Consider the following 21,346-nt stretch of genomic DNA (forward strand, 5'->3'; position numbering starts at 1 on the left):
CTTTTCTTTTGGTGAAACATTGGAGCCCTGTATGGCTAGAAGTGTCTGTCAGTCTAAGTTAGAACAGGCAGCAAAGCCCTCTGATGATACATACATGTCCTAACTCTGTGTGCAACTTGTGTCTTGTAGTACTTTGTGTTGCATGTTTAAAAAAATAACAAAACACTTCAACAACTACATGTCCCCCCTTTCCATTGAAACATAAAATTTTCCTCCCTTTTTATTGTTCATAATTATTTATCCAGTGTGGAATAAGACACTCAAGTGTTGTTGTACATAATTCTTATGATTAGCAAAACCAAAGTAACTGATTATTTATTGTCACCTGTGTTTTAAAACTTAAAATATGACTGCCACATTACTCACCACCCTCAGTCAATTCCATGTTCCTCTTTAATGACAAAAAAGGCCTACAATTCCCATGGGTCCCTGCTCTCCATGACTATTCCCACACATTTCCGCTTTCTACTCTTCTCCAATCACAATTTTTTTTTGTGGAACAGGCATTGCTTTTGTCCAATAATAGTCTCTCGCCTTATTATTTCCGCGAGGGTTACTAGGAAGTAGAAAGACGAGAATCTCTAAACCCACCTACCACATGTGTGAACCTCTCCTTTGCACCACGCTACGGCTTAAGCGGAGACGGAACCGGCAGAGAAAGAGAAGAGAGATACAGTGAGAGAGAGGGAGAGAGAGGCAACGTCACATTGTAGCAGGCAACCGAAACAACAAGTGCGGCGGCCGTAGCGCAGAAGTGAACGTGAGAGGAGCGGTGGAGCCTGAGGCAGGTACTGTTCTCTTCGGTTATCAGCGGGACTGGTCGGGGCTTATTTGGATTGATTGCACGGTTATGTTGGTTTCCTAAACGATGGCTGGTTTGGCCACACGGGGAATAGGGTGGGCTCTAGGGCCTGGGAAAGAGCGAGGGCCTAGCTTTACCGCGCACTTTACTAGAACCAACAGCCGGTGTCGGGTCTCTAAGACTGGGGCTGCTCTGTACGTCAGGTGAGCAACGAGGGGTATGCCGGTAGATTTTAGGGGGAATAGGTCAAGAACGTTAACCAAACCACTGCCAAGGGACGCATGATTTTCACGTCGATTTAGATTTAACTAGCATGGAAACATTTTGAGATTCCGCTTTAACTAATTCACTTTTTGCGCCCTTCCCCATTTTCTTTCCAGGTGCCGATTACAGCAGGGAAGATGGCGGACGACCCGAGCGCAGCGGACAGAAACGTGGAGATATGGAAAATCAAGAAGCTGATTAAAAGTTTGGAGGCAGCCCGAGGGTATGTGGAAATAGAGAGTTTTGTTTGAGTGTTGGGTTGGCAGCATGAGCCGCGAAGGCAGTGTGCCGCTTCGCTTCCAAACCGCCGCTGTAGTGCTAGGGATAGCTTAGCACGATAACGCATGGGAGGAGCAGGCAGTCGGTTAATGAGGTGTAACTTCGTGCAGTTTGCACCGGTTTGGTAGTAATTTTAAACGTTCTGAAAGCAGTGAGTTGTTCATTACTATGAATAGAGGTTTTGAGCTTTGTGTATTTAGAACAGTGTGGACAGCTAGCTAAAACGTAAGGTCTCTTTCAGGCATGGGGAGTACAATGCAGGCCTCAATATTCTCAGGAGGATCGTTCATGCCGGGCCTTTTTTGGTTTTATTTTACGTTTACCTTGATTATCGTTAGTAGGACAAGGGGAGTTAACGTACAGTCTCGGATCAGATCAAACTCAGTTATCCTCAGCTCCTTGTGAAGTACCGTTGCGTCGTTGGTATTGAATTGCGCCATATATGTGGCCCGGTTTTAACTATGTCGGATTGGCCAAGTTATGACATTCATATCGTATGTACCATGCCTCTCTTTAAACGGCCGGTGAAAACCAGTTAACGATATTTTTGCCCTGAACGATAAGAACAGTGTCAATGTCATGAGATATCGGTCGAGGGAGTGCGCTCTTTATGGAAATGGAAAAAAACTTGTCGATCAAAGCCAGTTTTGTCGAAGCGAGTGTTAATTTTAATTTGAAAAGCTCAGTCATTTAATCATTGGATTCATGTAAAGTATTATGAGCCATAACGCGTTAAAGGTGATGGTTTGTTGTGACTCATTTTTGTTGTCAGTGTTTCAGTAACCGGCATGGGTACTGTAGTGACGCACATGTCCGTTAGCCCTACATTTGCCGGTGAGTTAACCGGTGTGTGTAAATGCAACGTCAGCGTGACCGCTGACGTGTGCCGTTGTGGAGTTTTTCAGTCGTGACAGGTAGCCTTTGAGAGGGGACAGTGGTGTGCCACAACACTATAGTCCTTGATTCAAGGGCAGTCTTTTATTCTCTGAGTGTGTTTTCTGTATGCCTCTTTGAGTCTTTGTTTGACAACACAGCGACTGCCGACTTTTTGTTTGATTTCCAGGTTGTGTTTTTATCAGCCCCTCATGCATACAGTAATGTAGCCTAAATAAACCATATGAAGATATAATCTGCTCTTGAGCTTGTTCATTTTAGAGCTCTGCTGGATAATACCATTTTCATAAACTTTAGATTTAGTTAATGAGACCTTTTTGTGCTTATGAAAACAAGCATGTATGTGTTCTGATGCAGTATGTGAACTGGCACTGTAGTGTGTATACACAGTCTCTGTTTTGGCACCGCTATGATCCTTTTGACCTGTCCTCAGAAGTGTGTGTCAGTGAGAATAAAAGCAGCAATGTCTTTGATGCCTGCCCTTTGTGAGGGCACCTGTTGGGCTCCTGGGTAATCCGTGAACAGAATGAAGTCTTACTATTGGCTCAATCGTGCTGCAGCGAGTTTATTTTTGAAATTCCGCCTTCAAACCATCACACATCACCACTCCCGTTTCTTTTAGAGTATGATCCCTTCAAATCACCCCACCTCACCAGTCACTCAATCTCTCTCACCCTTTTTTTCACTCTTTCCTCTCCATCTCTGTCTCCTCTTGTAGTAACGGGACCAGTATGATTTCGCTGATCATTCCTCCAAAGGATCAGATCTCCAGAGTGGCAAAGATGTTGGCTGATGAGTTTGGAACTGCTTCCAATATCAAAAGCAGAGTTAACCGCCTGTCTGTTCTGGGAGCCATCACCTCAGTACAGCAGAGACTCAAACTCTATAACAAAGGTGTGTGTGTGTGTGTGTGTGTGTGTTTTTATCTTCATTTTGTCTAGAACACAATTGCCTCAGGTCAGAGAGTCTTTGTCTTGAATTAATTGTGCTGATCTGATGATTTTTAACACCGACAAAACAACCAGCTCTTAAACCAAGACATTTGGGCATTCAACAAGTTACGCTTCTATGACTCTGATCCAACTGATCCAACAAATTGTAACCTTCCTGGACTGTTCACTGCAAAAAAAATTTGACCTCTTTTTTTGGACATTTAATAACATCCTCAACAAAGACAATTTGAAGCTGAAACTGAATGTAAACAATATGATGAGGTATTCTGCATAGATACAAAAAGATTTACCCCAGATGGGTTAAGAGGGCCATAAGAATGAAGTTATATCCTTGGTTTGGCTTGGAGGCTAGTTTTGAAACAAATGAGTTTTGAGTGATGAAACATAATCAGGAGAAAGTTTACCAGGTTATGTGAAACCAAACTAAAGTCAAAACTCTACTTGACTCATTTTTTAAGATTTGACCCGCAACAATTACCTAACTTTCACAAATCATCTGGCTTTTTTTGCAGGGCCTCATGGCAGAATTGGTTTGATTAGATGCTCACAGACATCGCAAACACATACAAAATCCTATAAAATGCAAGTGTCTTTAAGCTAATATCCTTACCGAAAAAACTGCAGTGAAACCTGCAAGGTCCACCTTGCATAATAAAAGTAACATTGAGACAGAGAGGCTGTACTTTTGATTACCACAGAGAGCCTTTAAGACAAGAACACAGTCACACAGTGAAACATCAGAGCCAGTTTGCTTTAAGCTTATTGGACACTCATTGATTCGTTTGAGACAAAGGCCCTAAGTACAAAGGCATTGATCTCAGTCTCATGTGTACCATTGTTTCCAGCTGTAAGGACTCAAACTGTTAGGATCGTCAGTGTCATTTAGTATAGGCCATGTGCATGAAACCACCATGTTCAGACTTGTTTAAGGGGAACAAAAACCTGGTGAAAAGGTGTGAAACCTTTACTTCATGGATAAGAAGTTTGATTGAATAGGAACACACAAGGACTAGAATTGTGTATGGGTTATGACTTCCAATTTTTAAATTCAGGAGGAAGCTGTGTTCACTCTTTGTGCTTGGTGGCATATCTCCATGGTAACTTGCTAATAGCTAGCCTCATGTAAACACTGTACACTTTCAGAGTTATGTATAGTTCAGGCAAGCATTTAATATAAGTCTTAAATAGAGCTACTGGCTGTGTGTCCAACAGATGCAGGTATAGTGTGTCCCCCCTATCATTTCATTTATATGTGTTGTCCTTTCTGTTTCTTCCCAGTGCCCCCTAATGGTCTAGTGGTGTATTGCGGGACCATTGTAACGGAGGAAGGGAAAGAGAAGAAAGTCAATATTGACTTTGAACCTTTCAAACCCATTAATACCTCTCTATATCTCTGTGACAACAAATTTCACACTGAGGTAAGGACCCTGTTTAGCTCTTTCTCTCTCTCTAAGATTGGCAGCCCAGCTGTCTTCGCTGTCTATTGAGGAGCTGTGGAGATTTTTCCTGGAGAGTCAGTCTTAATTTACAGTATCGGTAATAAATCCATTTTCAGTCCTTTCTCTCTCTTTCTCCCTCTGCAGGCTCTGACGGCACTGTTGTCTGATGACAGTAAATTTGGTTTTATTGTGATTGATGGGAGCGGAGCTCTGTTTGGGACCTTACAGGGGAACACCAGAGAAGTGCTTCATAAGTTTACTGTCGACTTGCCCAAAAAGCATGGTATGCAGCACAACACTCCTCCCTGCTAACATTTATCTGACACACATCTAGACTGTGGCTGAGAGTGTAAGGCAATGTAACTCACTATGTTTCTCTTGGGTTGGTACGGGGGCATGTTGACTCTTGCTGCTCAGTCGTAGTCAGTGGCTTTTAGGAGTGTATAGGCCTTTTTTCCACTTAGGTTCAGGAACTTTTTGAGGGGCTAAAGAGTTCTGGAACTATCCATGGGGAGACCATGGCCCAGGAACCAAAATTGGCCCAAGTTCCTGTAGTGATAAAGGGGGGTGGAGTTCCTAGAAAAGTACACGAGTTCCACAAAAAGTTCCCACTCTGAAAAATGCCCTAGTTGTGGGTTCCATCAGGTGGATCCTCTTCCAATAATCTCCCTCCATGATTTGTCTCTCAGGTAGAGGAGGACAGTCTGCTCTGCGTTTTGCTCGTTTAAGGATGGAAAAGAGACATAATTATGTGAGGAAGGTTGCGGAGACGGCCGTACAGCTCTTCGTCTCCAACGATAAAGTCAATGTGGCAGGAATGGTGTTGGCAGGATCTGCGGACTTCAAAACAGAACTCAGTCAGTCTGACATGTTTGACCCGGTACGGCTGTCCATTGTCACCCGCAACTGTTTTTCTGTTGTTTGCTTTCTTAATGTTTCATATTTTCTCTAAACACAATGAGAAAAATCAAGATTGTCCTGTAGAAGAGAGGATTACTGCACATTGCTGTTAAAGACATAACACCTTCCGGTATCTGATGCTTGGCTTTTCAGCATGGGTCTCTCTGATTGGTTGATTTTATTTGCTTGACAGAGGTTACAGGCAAAAGTGCTGAAGTTGGTGGATATTTCATACGGTGGAGAGAACGGATTTAATCAGGCGATTGAGCTCTCTGCGGAAGTGCTGTCCAATGTCAAATTCATCCAAGAGAAGAAACTTATAGGTGTGTTTCAGAAAATTCTGAACTCAAAGTTGTACGTGAGGGTATCTTCACCACTAACTTGTTAGAGTAATGACTGTTTTCATTTGTTGATGAGATTTATTGGCCTAGTGATGAAGTTGAAGCTGATAAAGCTTTGTGTGTGTGTGTGTGTGTGTGTGTGTGTGTGTAGGGAGGTATTTTGATGAGATCAGTCAGGATACGGGGAAGTATTGTTTTGGTGTGGAGGACACACTGAAGGCTCTAGAGATGGGAGCAGTGGAGATTTTAATCGTCTATGAGAACCTGGACACTATGAGATACATCCTACGAGTGCACGGGGCAGAAGGCAACGGAGCAGAGAACGGTACAGACCCATTCCATATGAACATAAACACATGTCAGATCTATACTTTATGTTTCATGCTTCATTATCTTGCCCACCTGTGCGTGAAGGTTAGGTTCAGTTGTCCTTCACACTAACAAATAGCTTTGTTAGAAACATGTTTTCTACATGTGTCTGCATTTTCACACTCAGTCTCTCTTCCTCTTTCTCTCTCTCTCTCCTTCTCCCTCCTTGTCCCTCTCCTACTCCCTCCTCTTTTTTTTGTTCTCAGATGAGAAGATCATTTATCTGACGCCAGAACAAGAGAAAGACAAGTCTCACTTCACAGATAAGGAGGTTAGAGAGTGTTTGTGTTTAATATGTGTATATTGGCACCAATAATGTACCTGTGTCCACGGTTAATGTTTACCGAAGTCAAACCAAGCTGATAAATCTGTTTTAAGTTGTTCAGCTCTGCATAATATAGTGAAACGGGACTTCATAGACTGAATGTCTGCTTGAATTCAACCAAATAAATGGATATTGTGTGTGTGTATGTACAGACTGGACAAGAGCATGAGCTCATAGACTGTATGCCCCTGCTGGAGTGGTTTGCTAATAACTATAAGAAGTTTGGAGCCACACTGGAGATCGTCACGGATAAGAGTCAGGAGGGGTCACAGTTTGTGAAAGGCTTCGGAGGCATCGGGGGTGAGATTGCGCGCGCACACACACACACTCGCACTCACTGTAAGCCTTTCACACACTCCTGAGGAAACACATAGATATGAAAAATGTTTCCATTTTACATGTTTGTTTAACTAGTGAATGCCAATGAAAATCCATATTTTAAAAAATTCACATGGCCCTGTATTCAGTTAATACAGTTGTTAAATGCACAGAGTGAATCAGAAGTAATTTAGTTGAGCACAACTTAGTTGTGTGCGGTTCCTCTCACAGAGTTAATTCCCACATCAGAACAAAAAGTAATGAATACATTTTAGATAGTGACTTTACACTAATCACAGACAGTTGTGATTGTAGTTTCTCTCCATTTACCCACCCCCGTCTCTGTCTCTTCTATCCTATTGAACAAAAGTCTTTTTTCTCTCTCTCTCTCTCTCTCTCTCTCTCTCTCTCTCTCTCTCTCTCTCTCTCTCTCTCTGACAGGCATTCTGCGGTACAGGGTTGATTTCCAGGGCATGGAGTATCAGGGGGATGACGATGAGTTCTTTGATTTGGATGACTACTAGGTAGTCTGGGACTGAACCATGGGAGAAAAAGAAAACAAAAAAGAGTGAATGAAGAAAAACAGAAAGAAATCAGTCTCTCTTTTGCAGGGAGAGAGTGAGTCTGGACCCTAACTAACCCCCCCCCACACACACACAGACACACACACACACACACTCTGAAGAGGAGTTATTATCTGTCAGTCAAGTGAAGGAGAGAGCCCTTCATGAATACTGAATATGCCCCTGCCACAGAGCACTCTGATTGGATAGGACTTGGCCATGTTTTGTTTTCTACCCCTTTTACAGATTAAAACACAACAGTCTGTTCCCAGGATGTTTCTCTCTCTCCACCCCATCTGAAAAAAAAAAAAAAAAATCTATGGACTCACTCCTCTTCCACAGAAATATATTTTTCTTTATACCCCACCCCAAACGCTCTTTTTACCCATCCCCGTCTTCGTCTCGGAGTCCTCTTTTCTTTCTTTCTTTTTTTCCTTTCTTTTTTTTTTTTCTTTTCCTTTCTTCTTCTTCTTTTTTTTTTTTTTTTTTTTTTTTTTTACTAGCAACTGCTGCTGTATTTTATGACAAGTTTGGGATTTTTTTTTTACCTGGGTTTCTGTAGCGACTGGGGGACAAAAAAAAAAAAAGAAGTATTAAATTCAAACTGCTTAAAACCTCTGCCCCTTCATCAGCTTTGCTTCTCAATTGTGTGGTGTCTTCTTCTTCAAAGTTCTGTCTGGCCCATTTCACACCGAATGAAATCTTGATATTAGAAATAAATCTTATTCAGTTTTCAGGGCCGACTTAAACTTGGCCTGTAGGTTCGGCTCGGCTCGCTGGGGAATGGGTCGACAAGTTTGTTTCTAATACTCAGAATATGTTTTGAAACGTCAAGGCTGTTCCAACTGCAATTTTCATCCCCCTCTCCTGCCAAAAATGCAGCGATTCAAAATTTGCTCTTGGGTGAGGTCATGCTGGTGTTGTCATTGTTATGAATATTCATCAAAACAGGTTAGTGTGAGTGTGTACTGGTGTGTGAGACCCATGTGCTTCAGTACTGTTGGCAACCCTTCTCCGCCAGTGCCAAAAGGGTGTTGTCTTGAAGCCCTTAGATTGAGGGGGGAAAAAAAAGAAAACATTTCATATTTTTGCTTTCCAGGAAAACACATATTTGTGTCTGACTGGTACATTGCTGGCTAAAACTAGTTTCCTGAGTGGACACTGCGTCTGTTGACTGCAGTGCTAGGCATGCCTGTAACATACAGTATATAGCCTTCTCATTTGATCTTTCTCTCTAGGACATTAAGGCTGGAGTTCAGTGCAACAGCGTTTTCTACAAATGCTAGTCAGTCAGAGATGAAGGGTGCCGTGTTCCATCATAATACTGCACAAAAATTTACAAAAGATATTGGTGAAGGTGTTTGAAAGTGTGAAACACAAAATTGTTTTAGGTAACGGCCAAAAAAAAAAAAAAAAAAAAGCAATTCATTAGTAAAATAGTCCAAGAGTAAAAAAGTCTAGTATTTTTTGTTCAACGTTGTTCAAAACTTTATTTGATAACCCAATGAGCTTGAAAGTTATAAAATTTTTAAGTTATCAGGAATGATGAAGTATTTTTTAGTCAGAAGATATGATCTTCACCACCTAGTATATATCTTGAAAAGAGCCAAGCTCTGTTCTCTAAGTGAAGAAAGAGGTGAAAATTAAAAAGGTCAGTATGTTTTATTCACACTCTTTACATCTGGAAGAACCCACAGATGTGTTGATAGACCAGTTTCAATTTCTCTTTGGAAGTAAGACCAGTTTTGATTTCCTCTGAATTTCTCTTTGGAAGTAAGACCAGTTTCGATTTACTCTGAATTTCTCTTTGGAAGTAAGACCACACAACACTTTGAATGCACTGACGTGCCAAAATTGGGTCTGAGAACACACTAACCAAGATAGCTTTTTGTTCACATCCTGCAAGAGAATCACACCACAAATATCATGCCACAAATTTAAAGTGAATCAAGCACAAACCACAATGCCAGACTTGGTGGACTAAGTCAGTTGAGGTGGTTTTGAGAACTCTATGGAAGTGCTCACAGTTCACAGAACTTTGAATGATTTATATGTGGAAAGTTTTGTGGAAATCTAAAGTAATATGGTCAAAAATGCCAATTTTGTGACTGATTTCATGCATTGCCCCTACAATAAAGTTTCTGTGTATAAGTCAGTTTAAGGGTTATTGAAGTATGATGGGCTCTTTTTACACGATGCAAACCAGCTGTTGTGTATAACTGTAGAATTAACAACCAAAGGTATCCCAGTAAACAGTTCTGCCAAGACCAGACCTATGTGGCTGTATTGTGTCTAAAGGTTTGCTTTGATGTCAGATTTATTGGAGTGAAAACCCACTGAAGCAAGAAAAGTTTACCAAACCTGGAATTTTTCTAAGTGTATTGTAGGGTTTTGACTGTTTCATGTTTTGGGGGCTGTTCCTTGTACATTTCAGCTGGAGATGTGTCAGTCTACCTGATGTCCACTACAGATCACTGTGTACCAGAACTGACTGAGCTCATTTTTAATATTAATGCTGTTAACGGTCAGAATCATTGACTTTTCACTGTACATACTCTATGAGAAATAAACGTTTATTATTTTAATCAAATTTTGAAAAGCAGTTATAAATGAAAGGGTCCTTTTTTCACATAAAAACATTTCTGAAAAGAAATCACAGAGGTTTACAATGAGTCATACTGCATTGTCTACACTGTTGAGATCAGGACTGTTGAAATGACCGTGGCTTAGACTTTTCCATTCTCCAGTCATTGCAGGTATCGGACGTAGTGCTCAGTTCACACAGACAAGTGCCTCTATTGCTGTGTTCCTCAGAGTGGAAAACACTGTATCTCTTTTGTTCATCCAAAGTACCACGTTCATTTTCATGAAATGGGACGTTGTTGGCTGAAATTAGGATGAAGTGCAAAGCATGTTATGTAACTGAGATCACTTCACCATGGGTAAATTAATGGGGTTAGTAACACTACTCATTGGTATTACTAGTCTCAGTATTAACATTAATATTGGTAGGCCTATTAGTATTAGTATTGGTATTATTTATTGTTGTATTGCAAGGTTAGCCAAGCCACATCAGCCTTTCCTGATTTTATCAATAGTAACAATCCTAAAGTTCATCTAACCAAATTAAATTGCCTTGAACACACTTAAAACGCACTCTGGCACAAAAAAATATGCACATAAACATTTCCCTTGATGCAAAATACGTCTGCATGTTATTTCCTCTCATAATTGCTGGAGCCAGTAACAATGAAACGAACGGAAGTAAAATTAAGAACGGGGTGCGGAATTTTTGAGCTGGGATACTTCAAAATAAAGGCCCCTGAAGTGGGCCCTAATTGCAAAATCTAAATTGAAATAGAAAATATAAGAAAACCCTCCAAGGCGACATGTTAAACTCAGTTTGCGGTAAATTCGTGACAGTGATTGATTGCTGTGATGTTGTTAACATGTCCCAAGGGCAATGGCACATAATAAACCGTATTTCGTGGCTGGTAATGCTTTCTGCAGTTTTAACTCTGTTTATTATTTGTTACTATGACAATATTCCAGCTCCAGAATTAACCAGCTAGCTCAGCTATACTCCATGAATAGCCTACAGACATTTGTCACCATATGTGGGAAGCCCAAGCTCTATGTATCCTGCTCCTTTCGGTAATACTGATAATGTATGATGTATGCTAACATGGAGCGATGGAAATCGAGATGAAATATGTTAGATATATCGGTCTTGGAAGTATATATATATATATATATATATATATATATATATATTACAACACTATACCACCGTTAAGATTACTGACAGTGAAACACAACGATGTCTATTGTTTTGAAAAATATTAAATACTGCCGGCCATTTTTGGAGTGCTCTTAGAGTTTCTACGTTCATATTATTCTAGTTTACCATTTTCACACCGAGCGTCGGGCGGAACAACAACATGGAGCCAGAGATGGAGGACAAGACGCTGGAGTTGATGGTAAGCAGTCACGACTCATAGACTGAGCCAAAAGTCGCAGCTATTTAGGCGTTCGTGCTTGGATGAAAGGAGGAATGGCAACGCACCCGAACGACGCGATAGACAGTAAAGTTGGATGAGGGACAGCGACCGCTACCGAGACAAAACAGCGAACGTCCGGGCCTGAGATCAATAATTTTTACAGCATCTAAGTGATTATGTCGTGGCTGACACTTACTAATATTAGTCCTACCGAATTCACTGATTAACACCACAATTAATAATTTTAAAATGAAGGTAGGTGGCTCATGAACGCATAGTTTGGTCAGTAGAGAAGGAGAGCGCAGTCACTGCGGTGGCTATGCGCCATTTGGCCTTGCTGGCCGCTCACACACTAGACAATATTGTTAGACAGCTATATAAGCCATACTGGGTATTTCATAGTTTAAACCAGCTAATTATTTTCCTCTGTATAAATTACCCAACGTGTTCAAACAAAGGCGTGTTAGAATGCCGCTTAATTTCCGTAGAGATCCCGTTTATTGTTTTGGTTTGGTCACAAACACTGCGCAGACAGAGGGTGTTAGTAAACTGACTGTTTGCTCATTTTTGAAATGTAGAGCTGAACCCGTCACTGGCTGATTTATACACGCTTAAGAAAATGCACTTGTTATAGTGAAATCAGACTACACTTAAAGTATTTGATAAAAGTCTAATCCCCACGTTTATGGTTGACCATGAACCAGTACAATTACGGGCAGATAGCCTATTTGTTTACATCTCTTGATTGGTCAGCATAGCCCAAAGATGTCTCTTTCGTTAGTAAGTTTATTTAAATGTTATCTACAATGAAGTTAAGACTAGAAAGGACGAACTGACTTGACAAAATGTAAAATCACTGGACACAAAACTGCTTGTCAAACAGTGTATGTTTACAGTTGGCCTCGGTAATATGTTGGTGCTAGTTTAGGTCATAAAATCCTATAGCACAAAACTTCTAACTCATTCTAGCTCTCGTTGTTTTCCGTATATCTTGTAGGGAGTTAAAATAATTCACTATTATTCAAAAAAATGACGCTGATTACTAAAGGCAGTACACATCATAGCGGCATCGCATTTCCATTTCGACCTTCAGAAACCTTCATTATGTGAGGTTGCCATGGTTTCCATCGCTAACTCTTCCAGTTATGAAGTTACTGAGGTTGATGGAGTCAGCTCAGCTCAGCGCTGCAGACTAATGAACATATGCGGCAGATCTGCGCTGACTTCACGTCTTGTGAACAGCTTAAGAATGTATCAAGTTCACCGTTCTTTTTTTTTTTTTTTTTTGGCTTGAACCCCGTTATTTAAATGCATTATACTTGTATTATCAAATCAGTTAACGCTCCACAAAATCAACTAATACTACTACGATCTTTAGAGGGTTTGGTCAGTGAAGAAACCGAAGTATTTAACTGTCGAGGTGAAAGACCGAATAGAGTCTACTGGTATTATTTTCTTATACCTGATAATTTTAGGACTTCAGGAGACTATTAAACCCCTGTGTGAGCTCATTATCAACTGAAGAATGTCCTGACTAGAGCTCTTTGGTAATAGCTCAACATTCTTAACATGAAAAATAGCTAGTTAATACACACCGAATATTGAAAACTGAAATAGTAGTAATTTAGTTCAGTCGTGAGAAGGGCCGTTAACTGTGGCGTTTTGAACTTAACTTTGGAGCACGCCTGCTTTTTGCTGATGTGTCTTCCAGTGCAGCACTGAACTCCAAGGCTGCCTCAGAGGTATATGACAGCTAAAAGGGAAAATAATGCAAAGTTATCCAGGTTAAGGTTAGAGACGCGGCCGGCTTGCATGATGCCTGGGCCCGGGACAAAATAATTTCAGCGGGCCCTTGCCCCCACCCCAATGAGTGAGGATCACTCTCTCTCCTACCACGCCCCCGGTTGGGCCCAGGAAAGCTTCCCTGGTTGCCCCCCCCCCCCCAAGATGTCGGGCCTGGTTAGAGAAGTACATTTTTCAAGCTTGGTCCTCCAGGATATTAGCACTTCCGGATGTTCACTCTTCTTCACCTTTTGGGTAGTTTTGGATGAAAGACAGGACTTGTTTCCTGGGGCTCCAAAAAAAAAAAAAAAAAGAAAAGAAAAAAAGAAAACTACAAAACCCAAACTAAACTGCCAAGGCCGTGTTATGCTCAAGCCTGTGATCTATAGACACAACACATTTGATGCAATCCAAATGGAGCAATCAAACACCAAGTATTCTGCAGATTTTTTGTGATTTAATATTTAAAAGCAAAAATTTGTAGTGCTTTACTCAGTCAATATAGAACAAGTACACACCACTAAGGCAGTTTGATAATGGATTGAGAGCTGTTGGCTATGTGTGTTGTATGTGTTTTGTTTGTGTGTGTGAGCGAATGTGTGTGTGTGTGTGTGTGTGTGTGTGTGTGTGCATGTAAACGCATGCAGAGGAGGTAGTGGTCAATTTTAGGCCCTTTTAGACGTGCCTCCTTTAGTTGCTTCTCATTTGAAAAGATGCTTTTGTCTGTTGTGTTTGTCAGTGTCTGTGCACTGTGTTTTTCTGTGTGTTTGTGTGTGCACTCACTTTATGTGGCTCTAACACTGTTTTTTCCCCCCCTCACTCTCCTCCTCTCTCCTCTCTTCACTCTCACTCCTATGTCTCCCTCCACTCCCTCTCTTTGGGCCACTTTCAATCACTTGTCGCATAATATCTCGCTCTCTCTCTCTCTGTCTCCCCCCCCCCCTTGTCATTTTTTGTCTCGCTCTCTATCCCTCTCTTTCTTCCCCTCACTTTATCATTTACTCCGTCTCCACTATAACACTGCCCCTATTCTCTCTCTCTCTCTCCTTCTCTCTGTCTCTCTCTCTCTCTCTCTCTCTCTTTCTCTCTCTGTCTCTCTCTCTCTCTCTCTCTCTCTCTCTCTCTCTCACAGTGTTCCCTGCCTCGCTCTCTCTGGCTGGGTTGTTCCTCGGTGGCTGAGAGTTTATGTGCTCTCAGATGTCTGCAGAGCCTGCCCTCCACCCGGGTCCACAACCAGGTTCTGTTCTCTCCTCTCTTTCTCCTCCTTTCCTTTCCTTCTCTCACCCGAGTGCCGTGTGTCCGCTCCCTGCCCTCCCAGTGCTCCCAGCAGAGCTGTAGTTTTCAGCCCAGTCAGGCCGTGGTGATTGCTCTCAGCTCGTTGTCGTTCTGAGCTTTGCATGAATTGAGCCCTCTTCTCTTTGTTACCTTCCACTTTTTGACTTTGTGATTGTGTGTGTGTGTGCGTGTGTGTATCCGTTTCTGTACATGTGTTAGTGTTCACTTACGTGAGCAGTGTTTGGGCGTCTCTTCTCGTCAGTGTTTCTGTGTGATTGAGCGCAGTGTTTGAGAAGAAGTGTTTGTCTGTGTACTCTGGGTGTACGTGCCTTGTTTAGACTGCATGGACAGGCTGTTCTCTTGCTGGCCTGTGAGGGTATAGCATAGCTTGAAATTTTGGAAGCCCAGGCAGAATGAGAGAGTCTGTAAGTCTATCTGTATCTGTCCCCCCCCCCCCCCCCCCCCCTTTAGTGTCTGCTCATCTCCCTGTCCAGTCAGTCAGTTGGTGTGTCAACCCCCCCCCCCCCCCCCCCCCCCACCCTGCTCGTATGCCGGCCTGCCTTCTGAACGCCTAAGTCCGCTTTTGCTTTGTTAGTGCCTGCTGCCTGAGTACATCCTCACTCTCCTCTGTAAATGCACACACACACACACACACACACACACACACACATTCGAGTTATCATCCATTACGCACCAGTCCACTCAGAAGTGTGTGTGTGCGTGTGTGTGTGTGTTAGAGAGATGGAGAGGTCGGTGTTTGAGAAGAGGCAGACAGACAGGAGTACAGTTATGATTATAGTAATCATAATGTGCTCTGAATGTCACACACACACACACACACACACACAGTTGCCAGTATTACCATTTGGATGCACTGGCCATTCACACAGCCTTATTGAAATTTCCCTGGCAACTGAAGCGTGTTTAGAGGAGATAGTCTTTAACACCAGTCAATCAAGCTGACCTATCTCCCTCTGCTGACCAAGATTAGAGCTGGGGTCATTGAGAAGCAGTCAGCAGAATTGATTTTATTGTCTTAAGCCTTGGAAATGCTGTTTTTATTGTTCTTTAAAATTACATAGTAATTGTGTGTGCGCATGTGTGTGCTTGTGTGTGTGCGCGAGTGTGTGTGCGTGCGGGCGTGTGTGCAGGGATGCGCGCGCGTGTGTGTGTGTTTAATAATAGTGTTAATAATAGTGTTAATATGCACACCACTGCGGTATTATTTCCCAGAAAAGGGATGTAAAGTCCTACACACACATTCCCTGACAACATGAGAAATCAGACAACTGGCTGACTAATGCTTTTACTGTTAAGCCTATCACAAAAATCAAACCACAATTTTTAATGCGTGACAAAACATTTCCAGTCAGTGATGGCTTACCGTTTGTCATGCCTTCACTTTCCTGTTCATACTTTCGTGTGGTCTGCCTATTCGCTGCGTGTCCTGGTTCTTGCCACACGCATGTGTACTCACAGAAATAAGCTTGCCACAAGTACACAAATAACGTGTAAACAGACTAACACTAATATATTCTGTCTCTCTCGTCCACTCTCTCATTCTTTCCTTCTCTCTCTCTGTGTAGAACATGACAGTTATGGAGACTCAGAATCTCACAAATGAACTGTCACCAAAGAAAACTGTGTTTAAGGTAGGAAACAATACATTTTTTATTTTAATTTATACATTTGAAGTCCTTTGTGTTTTCATTTTATAACCATATTTGTATAGAATACAACATTAATGACAAATACCTATATAAAAAAAAAAAAATACACACACACACATATATTTATTTATTTATTTTTTAACATTTTTAAAAATTTAATGTCGTATTCCTATTTTAATCACATGCAGTTCTAGTGATAGAAAAATTCTGTGAAACTGAATCCACTTGGTTTTATATTTGTGTATTTTTATTACATATGTATTTTTATTATTATATTTTAGTATAAAGTGAAGCTGTATTTGGCACAGCAGTGATTTTACAGTATTTCAGTATTTTTCTTTAGTTTACGTTAAGTAGCCTCCCGTTTCAGTTGGTTCAGTGTCTGTCTCTTTCCAGCTCAGTCTTTCAACATCTTTCCATTTCAGACGTAATGGAACACTCTATGGTGAAAAAATAGTGATGTGTCTACTTGATAACATGTCTCCATGGTAATGTGTGGTTGTCAGGTGGGTAACGGGCCGTTGTCAGGTTTGAGGAAGCGGCCTTCGGGAGGGAACTATGAGAAAGAGAAAGACGTGTGTATTCAGCTGTTTGATCAGTGGTCAGAAGCAGACCAGGTGGAGTTTGTGGAACATCTCATCTCCCGAATGTGCCACTATCAACACGGACACATCAACTCCTACCTCAAACCTATGCTGCAGAGAGACTTTATCACAGCACTGCCAGGTATAACACATACACTCACTATAACGTGACTTTGTCATCTAAAATTCCTTTCACACCTGAAAAGTTTCCTCATTTTTATCTCCTCTCCTCACCCCCTCCTCTCTCTCTCTCTCTTTCTCTCTCCCTCTCTCCCTCTAGCCCAGGGTCTGGACCACATAGCGGAGAATATTCTGTCGTTTCTAGATGCTCGGTCTCTGTGCTGTGCGGAGCTGGTGTGTAAGGAGTGGCAGCGGGTGATCTCGGAGGGCATGCTGTGGAAAAAACTCATCGAGCGCATGGTCAGAACAGACCCACTGTGGAGGGGACTTGCCGAGAGACACCAGTGGTGAGAGAGGGAGGCCACTTAGAACTAGACAGGATGTGGGAGGGATGGGTAGTCTCTTTTTCCTTTCTTGTTTGTTTGCTTGTTGCAATATTGTGGTTATTTAACCAATTTTCCAGTCAAACTGAGAATATGGAAACCCTTATCTTTGGAGGGGGAATTATGTTGTGTGAGGTTTGAGAACTTTGTGTAAGAGCTCAACAATTCATTTTTATTGAAATCTTCACATATAAGTCAACACAAGCTTTGTCATTGTATGAATACTACATTAGAGATTTAAAGTTATTCTTCTGTTATTGTAAAGTTGCAGGACTTAATGATCAGTGGTAAGAATGTTCTGGAAGAACAGGGGGGTATTCCAAGTATGTGGTTTAGAGACTAGTCCGGCTAAGTTAACTCAGAGTAAGTAGTAAACCTCCTAATAAAAGAGCCCTATAGCTTCGTTTTGCTAGGAGAATGAAGCCATAGGGCTCTTCTATTAGGAGGTTTACTACTTACTCAGATTTAACTTAGCCGGGTTAGTCACTAAACCACTTGGAATACCCCCCCAGGTGTCTGGAGGGGTGTGGGTTTTAGGGGTTTGTAGGGCATTACGGAGGGAGGAATGGCCACAGGTTTGTGTGTCAGACAGAAAGTTGGTGCTATTAGGTCATAATGCATCTGATTGGTTTCCTTTCCTGTCCTTCACCAGGGAGAAGTACCTTTTTAAGAACCGCACTTCAGAAGTCCCACCCAACTCTTATTACCACTCCCTCTATCCCAAAATCATTCAAGACATTGAGGTACAAATAACACAGTCAGACCTTAAGAGCTTATCGAAGAAAATGTTCACTATTATTTTTCCCTTTTTTCATCACTTTCTTTTTGCCTTAAAACAACTCTCTAGATGGGAGTTTTATGTATTCCATCAGCTGTAACAGCTATGTTTCAGCGTGCTAACATTAGCCTCTTTATAGCTAATAGCATATGAGGTCAGCGTTTTGTACGATCAATCTCATATACACCGGTTGTTTTCTGCTCTTTTAAACCTAATGTTAGCATATTAGAACACAGTTAAGATTTCCCAGTGGGAAGCATTAAACCTCCCCTGTGAAGTTGTAAGGTAAGAATCAGCGGTCAGCTGATGAAAAACTGCTGAGCGCTTCATTTAAATAAGGGAGTCTATTATCTATAATCTTCATTGTTTAGAGGTTACTCTGACTCACCATTATCTTGGATTCTCTCTCCCTCTGTCTCTCTGTCAGACTATAGAGGCCAATTGGAGGTGTGGTAGGCATAACCTACAGAGGATTCAGTGTCGATCAGAGAACAGTAAGGGCGTCTACTGCCTTCAGTACGATGACGAAAAAATCATCAGTGGCCTACGAGACAACTCAATAAAGGTGGGTGTGTGTGTGTGCGTGCACGCGTGTGTGTATGCACACATGCACCTGGGTGTGTTTATCACTTGTGTAACTGTCATCTGATTGATTTAGTGTCATGTTGAAATGAAATTAGTGTTGAATGAGAAATGTTATTGAAAATAGAAAGCAGGGGAGAGACTGCAGTCTCCTCTCTTTTCATCCCTTCATCCATTATTATTTGTCATTCCTTTTTTAACTTCCTTCCACAGCTTATTTAGTCAGTAGCCTGTGCTAGGCTTTATACCTGTCTGCTGTGCTCGGTCTCTAGTTTGCTTTGTCTTTGTCTCTGTGGTAGATCTGGGATAAGCAGACTCTGGAGTGCCTGAAGGTTCTGACGGGTCACACCGGGTCGGTTCTCTGTCTGCAGTACGATGAAAGAGTCATAGTAACAGGATCGTCAGACTCCACTGTCAGGTCCGAGACACGCAGGCATAGACGCACGCCACTCATACACACACACACACACACACACACACACACACACACAAGCTATCAGTCTCTCACTGTCATATGTATGTGTGTTTGTATGCGTATATACATCTATACATACCAGCACATATATGAATAATGTAGTGGTATTTTTGCTCATAAATATATATACATATTGATGTAAATACATACACACATGCTTTGAATTAAGTTTATCTTCCTGTCAAAACTGCGCTTCACTGTCCGTCTTCCTTTCTTCCCTGCTGTTTGAAAGACGTGTTGAGTATGTGGTAAAAAGTTTTCTCTGGAACTTCAGTATGCTTTTGGTGGTACTACAGTTTCTGTGTGAATGTTGGAAAAATCATATTAATAAGTTTTAGCACGTCTGAATGAAACTGCCATGGAACCTGGCACAAATAATGTTTTCTGTCCTTGTATCAAATTAAAGATTCCCAGTGTGTGTGTATGAGTGATGGCGGAGAGTGTGAGAACTCTAATAACACCAGTCCAGTGTAAGCGTGTAGAGAGGTAACTAGACCCTAAAAAACCTTGTTAACCTGGTGCACACTGGGAAATCTTCTTGGAAAGAATGACCTCACTTCCGTAGCAACAGCAGCGATGGGTTATAGATGTTTGGGGATCAAAATGTCATGTTTTCCAGCATTGGTTCTCTGTGCATATGTGTGTACTCTTGAGTCATTGTGAAAAATGGTATTTTCGCTGGCGTGTCAGTACATTTTGAGTGAAGTATATATGTAGTTTATGTTTTACTGTCAGATTAATCATAATCACTGCCTGGACTCAAAATGGAAGCCAAAATAAAAAAGCTCATTTACAGCACAGAACGGAAACTGCTGTTACTGCTCAAGATAAATGACTGCACAAACTGACATTCAGGAATGTTCTCTCTCTCTCTCTCTCTCTCTTTCAGGGTTTGGGATGTTGGTTCAGGGGAAGTCTTAAACACTCTGATCCACCATAATGAGGCGGTTCTGCACCTGCGGTTCTGTAACGGTTTGATGGTGACATGTTCGAAAGACCGCTCTATTGCAGTGTGGGACATGGCCTCTCCCACAGATATCAGCCTCAGGCGAGTTTTGGTCGGACACCGCGCTGCCGTTAATGTGGTTGACTTTGATGACAAATACATTGTCTCTGCGTCGGGAGACAGGACTATCAAGGTGAGAAATTAGGTCAAGACTCACAGAATAAGGGACGAGGTTGAGATTCGCAGAATAAAGAACTTAAGTTATTTCTGGCCTCTTTTTTGAATATGAATGTGTGCTTAGCGTGGACTTTTCAGGCCCAGTTCCAATCTGTTTTCACACTGACTTGGGGACTTTGGTCTAAAAGGAGCTGAATTCATCCAGTAGCATGAATTCAGCTGAACTCCATCCGTTAGTGTTGACATTTGAATATTTTCAGAGAATAAGTACAAAAATAACTGAACTGGGTAACCAGACCTTCCGTTCGTTTTAGTTAAGCTCAACATTTCTTTTGGCCCTCACGGAACGTTCCGCTGTTCCCGCGTTACTCTTCTCCCACACAGAACGCATTCTAGAACAGTGTGCAGTTACTCTGACATCGACTGTGACATGGTTGCTGAAAGATTCTGCTGTCCACACGTTTGCTGTGAACTCTGTCAGCTTTCTTTTTTTTGTGTGTGTGTGTTGAATTGTGTAGACTTGTGTGTTTGCTCATTCCAGTGCGTGTATGGGTATTTTTAGGTTTGGAGCACGAGCACGTGTGAGTTTGTGCGAACGCTGAATGGGCATAAGCGTGGCATTGCCTGCCTACAGTACAGAGACAGACTGGTGGTCAGTGGCTCCTCTGACAACACCATCCGGTGAGTGTGTGTTTGTGTATGTGTGTGTGTGTGTCTGTGTGTGTGTTTGTCATATGTGTGATAGAGACTGTGGAGCATGTTTGCATGTGTTTAATTTCTCTGTGTATGTGTCTAGGTTGGTGAATGTAAGCAATCTTTCTGTCTTTCTCTCTCTCTGCCCGTTACGTGTCTGTGTGTAGGCAACATCTTTCCCTCTCTACTATGAGTTTTAGTGTTTCCTGTGTCTGGTGTTGTGTTTTGGTTGTGGGATATACAGTGTGAATGTGGGAAACTCTACCTGTGTGAGGGTGTTTAGTATGTCTGTGTATATATATATACACACCATTTCTCTCTGTGTTTCATGTTTAGGTTGTGGTATATAGAGCATGGAACATGCCTGCGTGTGTGTAGTATATCTGTGTATGTATATGCGTGCATCTCCCCGTGTTTGCGTCTGTGTTCTGTT

General features: G+C 41.8%; 2 protein-coding genes across 3 annotated transcripts in view; both read left to right on the forward strand.

The window, feature by feature from the left end:
• The first annotated feature begins 650 nt into the window (after nt 1-650).
• On the forward strand, nt 651-7,501 carry etf1a (eukaryotic translation termination factor 1a). Its single transcript, XM_030766272.1, has 11 exons — nt 651-788; nt 1,183-1,289; nt 2,958-3,133; nt 4,471-4,610; nt 4,776-4,914; nt 5,321-5,511; nt 5,725-5,854; nt 6,024-6,197; nt 6,448-6,512; nt 6,719-6,866; nt 7,326-7,501. Exons 2-11 carry the CDS (start codon nt 1,204-1,206, stop codon nt 7,406-7,408), a joined length of 1,332 nt encoding a protein of 443 aa, XP_030622132.1. The 5' UTR covers nt 651-788; nt 1,183-1,203; the 3' UTR covers nt 7,409-7,501.
• Nucleotides 7,502-11,388: 3,887 nt separating this feature from the next.
• fbxw11a (F-box and WD repeat domain containing 11a) overlaps nt 11,389-21,346 on the forward strand; it is a 12,162-nt gene continuing 2,204 nt past the window's right edge. Inside the window, exons 1-10 of one of the 2 annotated variants that reach the window (XM_030764618.1) lie at nt 11,389-11,427; nt 14,363-14,467; nt 16,092-16,157; nt 16,682-16,901; nt 17,040-17,226; nt 17,915-18,005; nt 18,468-18,605; nt 18,922-19,040; nt 19,987-20,236; nt 20,783-20,901. In XM_030764618.1, the coding sequence (XP_030620478.1) occupies nt 11,389-11,427; nt 14,363-14,467; nt 16,092-16,157; nt 16,682-16,901; nt 17,040-17,226; nt 17,915-18,005; nt 18,468-18,605; nt 18,922-19,040; nt 19,987-20,236; nt 20,783-20,901 (1,334 nt within the window). The remainder of the gene's footprint in view (nt 11,428-14,362; nt 14,468-16,091; nt 16,158-16,681; nt 16,902-17,039; nt 17,227-17,914; nt 18,006-18,467; nt 18,606-18,921; nt 19,041-19,986; nt 20,237-20,782; nt 20,902-21,346) is intronic. The other variant, XM_030764620.1, reaches the window with a different exon arrangement.

The sequence above is a fragment of the Chanos chanos genome, chromosome 2 (assembly GCF_902362185.1).
Source record: "Chanos chanos chromosome 2, fChaCha1.1, whole genome shotgun sequence".
In the NCBI taxonomy this organism is placed as follows: domain Eukaryota; kingdom Metazoa; phylum Chordata; class Actinopteri; order Gonorynchiformes; family Chanidae; genus Chanos; species Chanos chanos.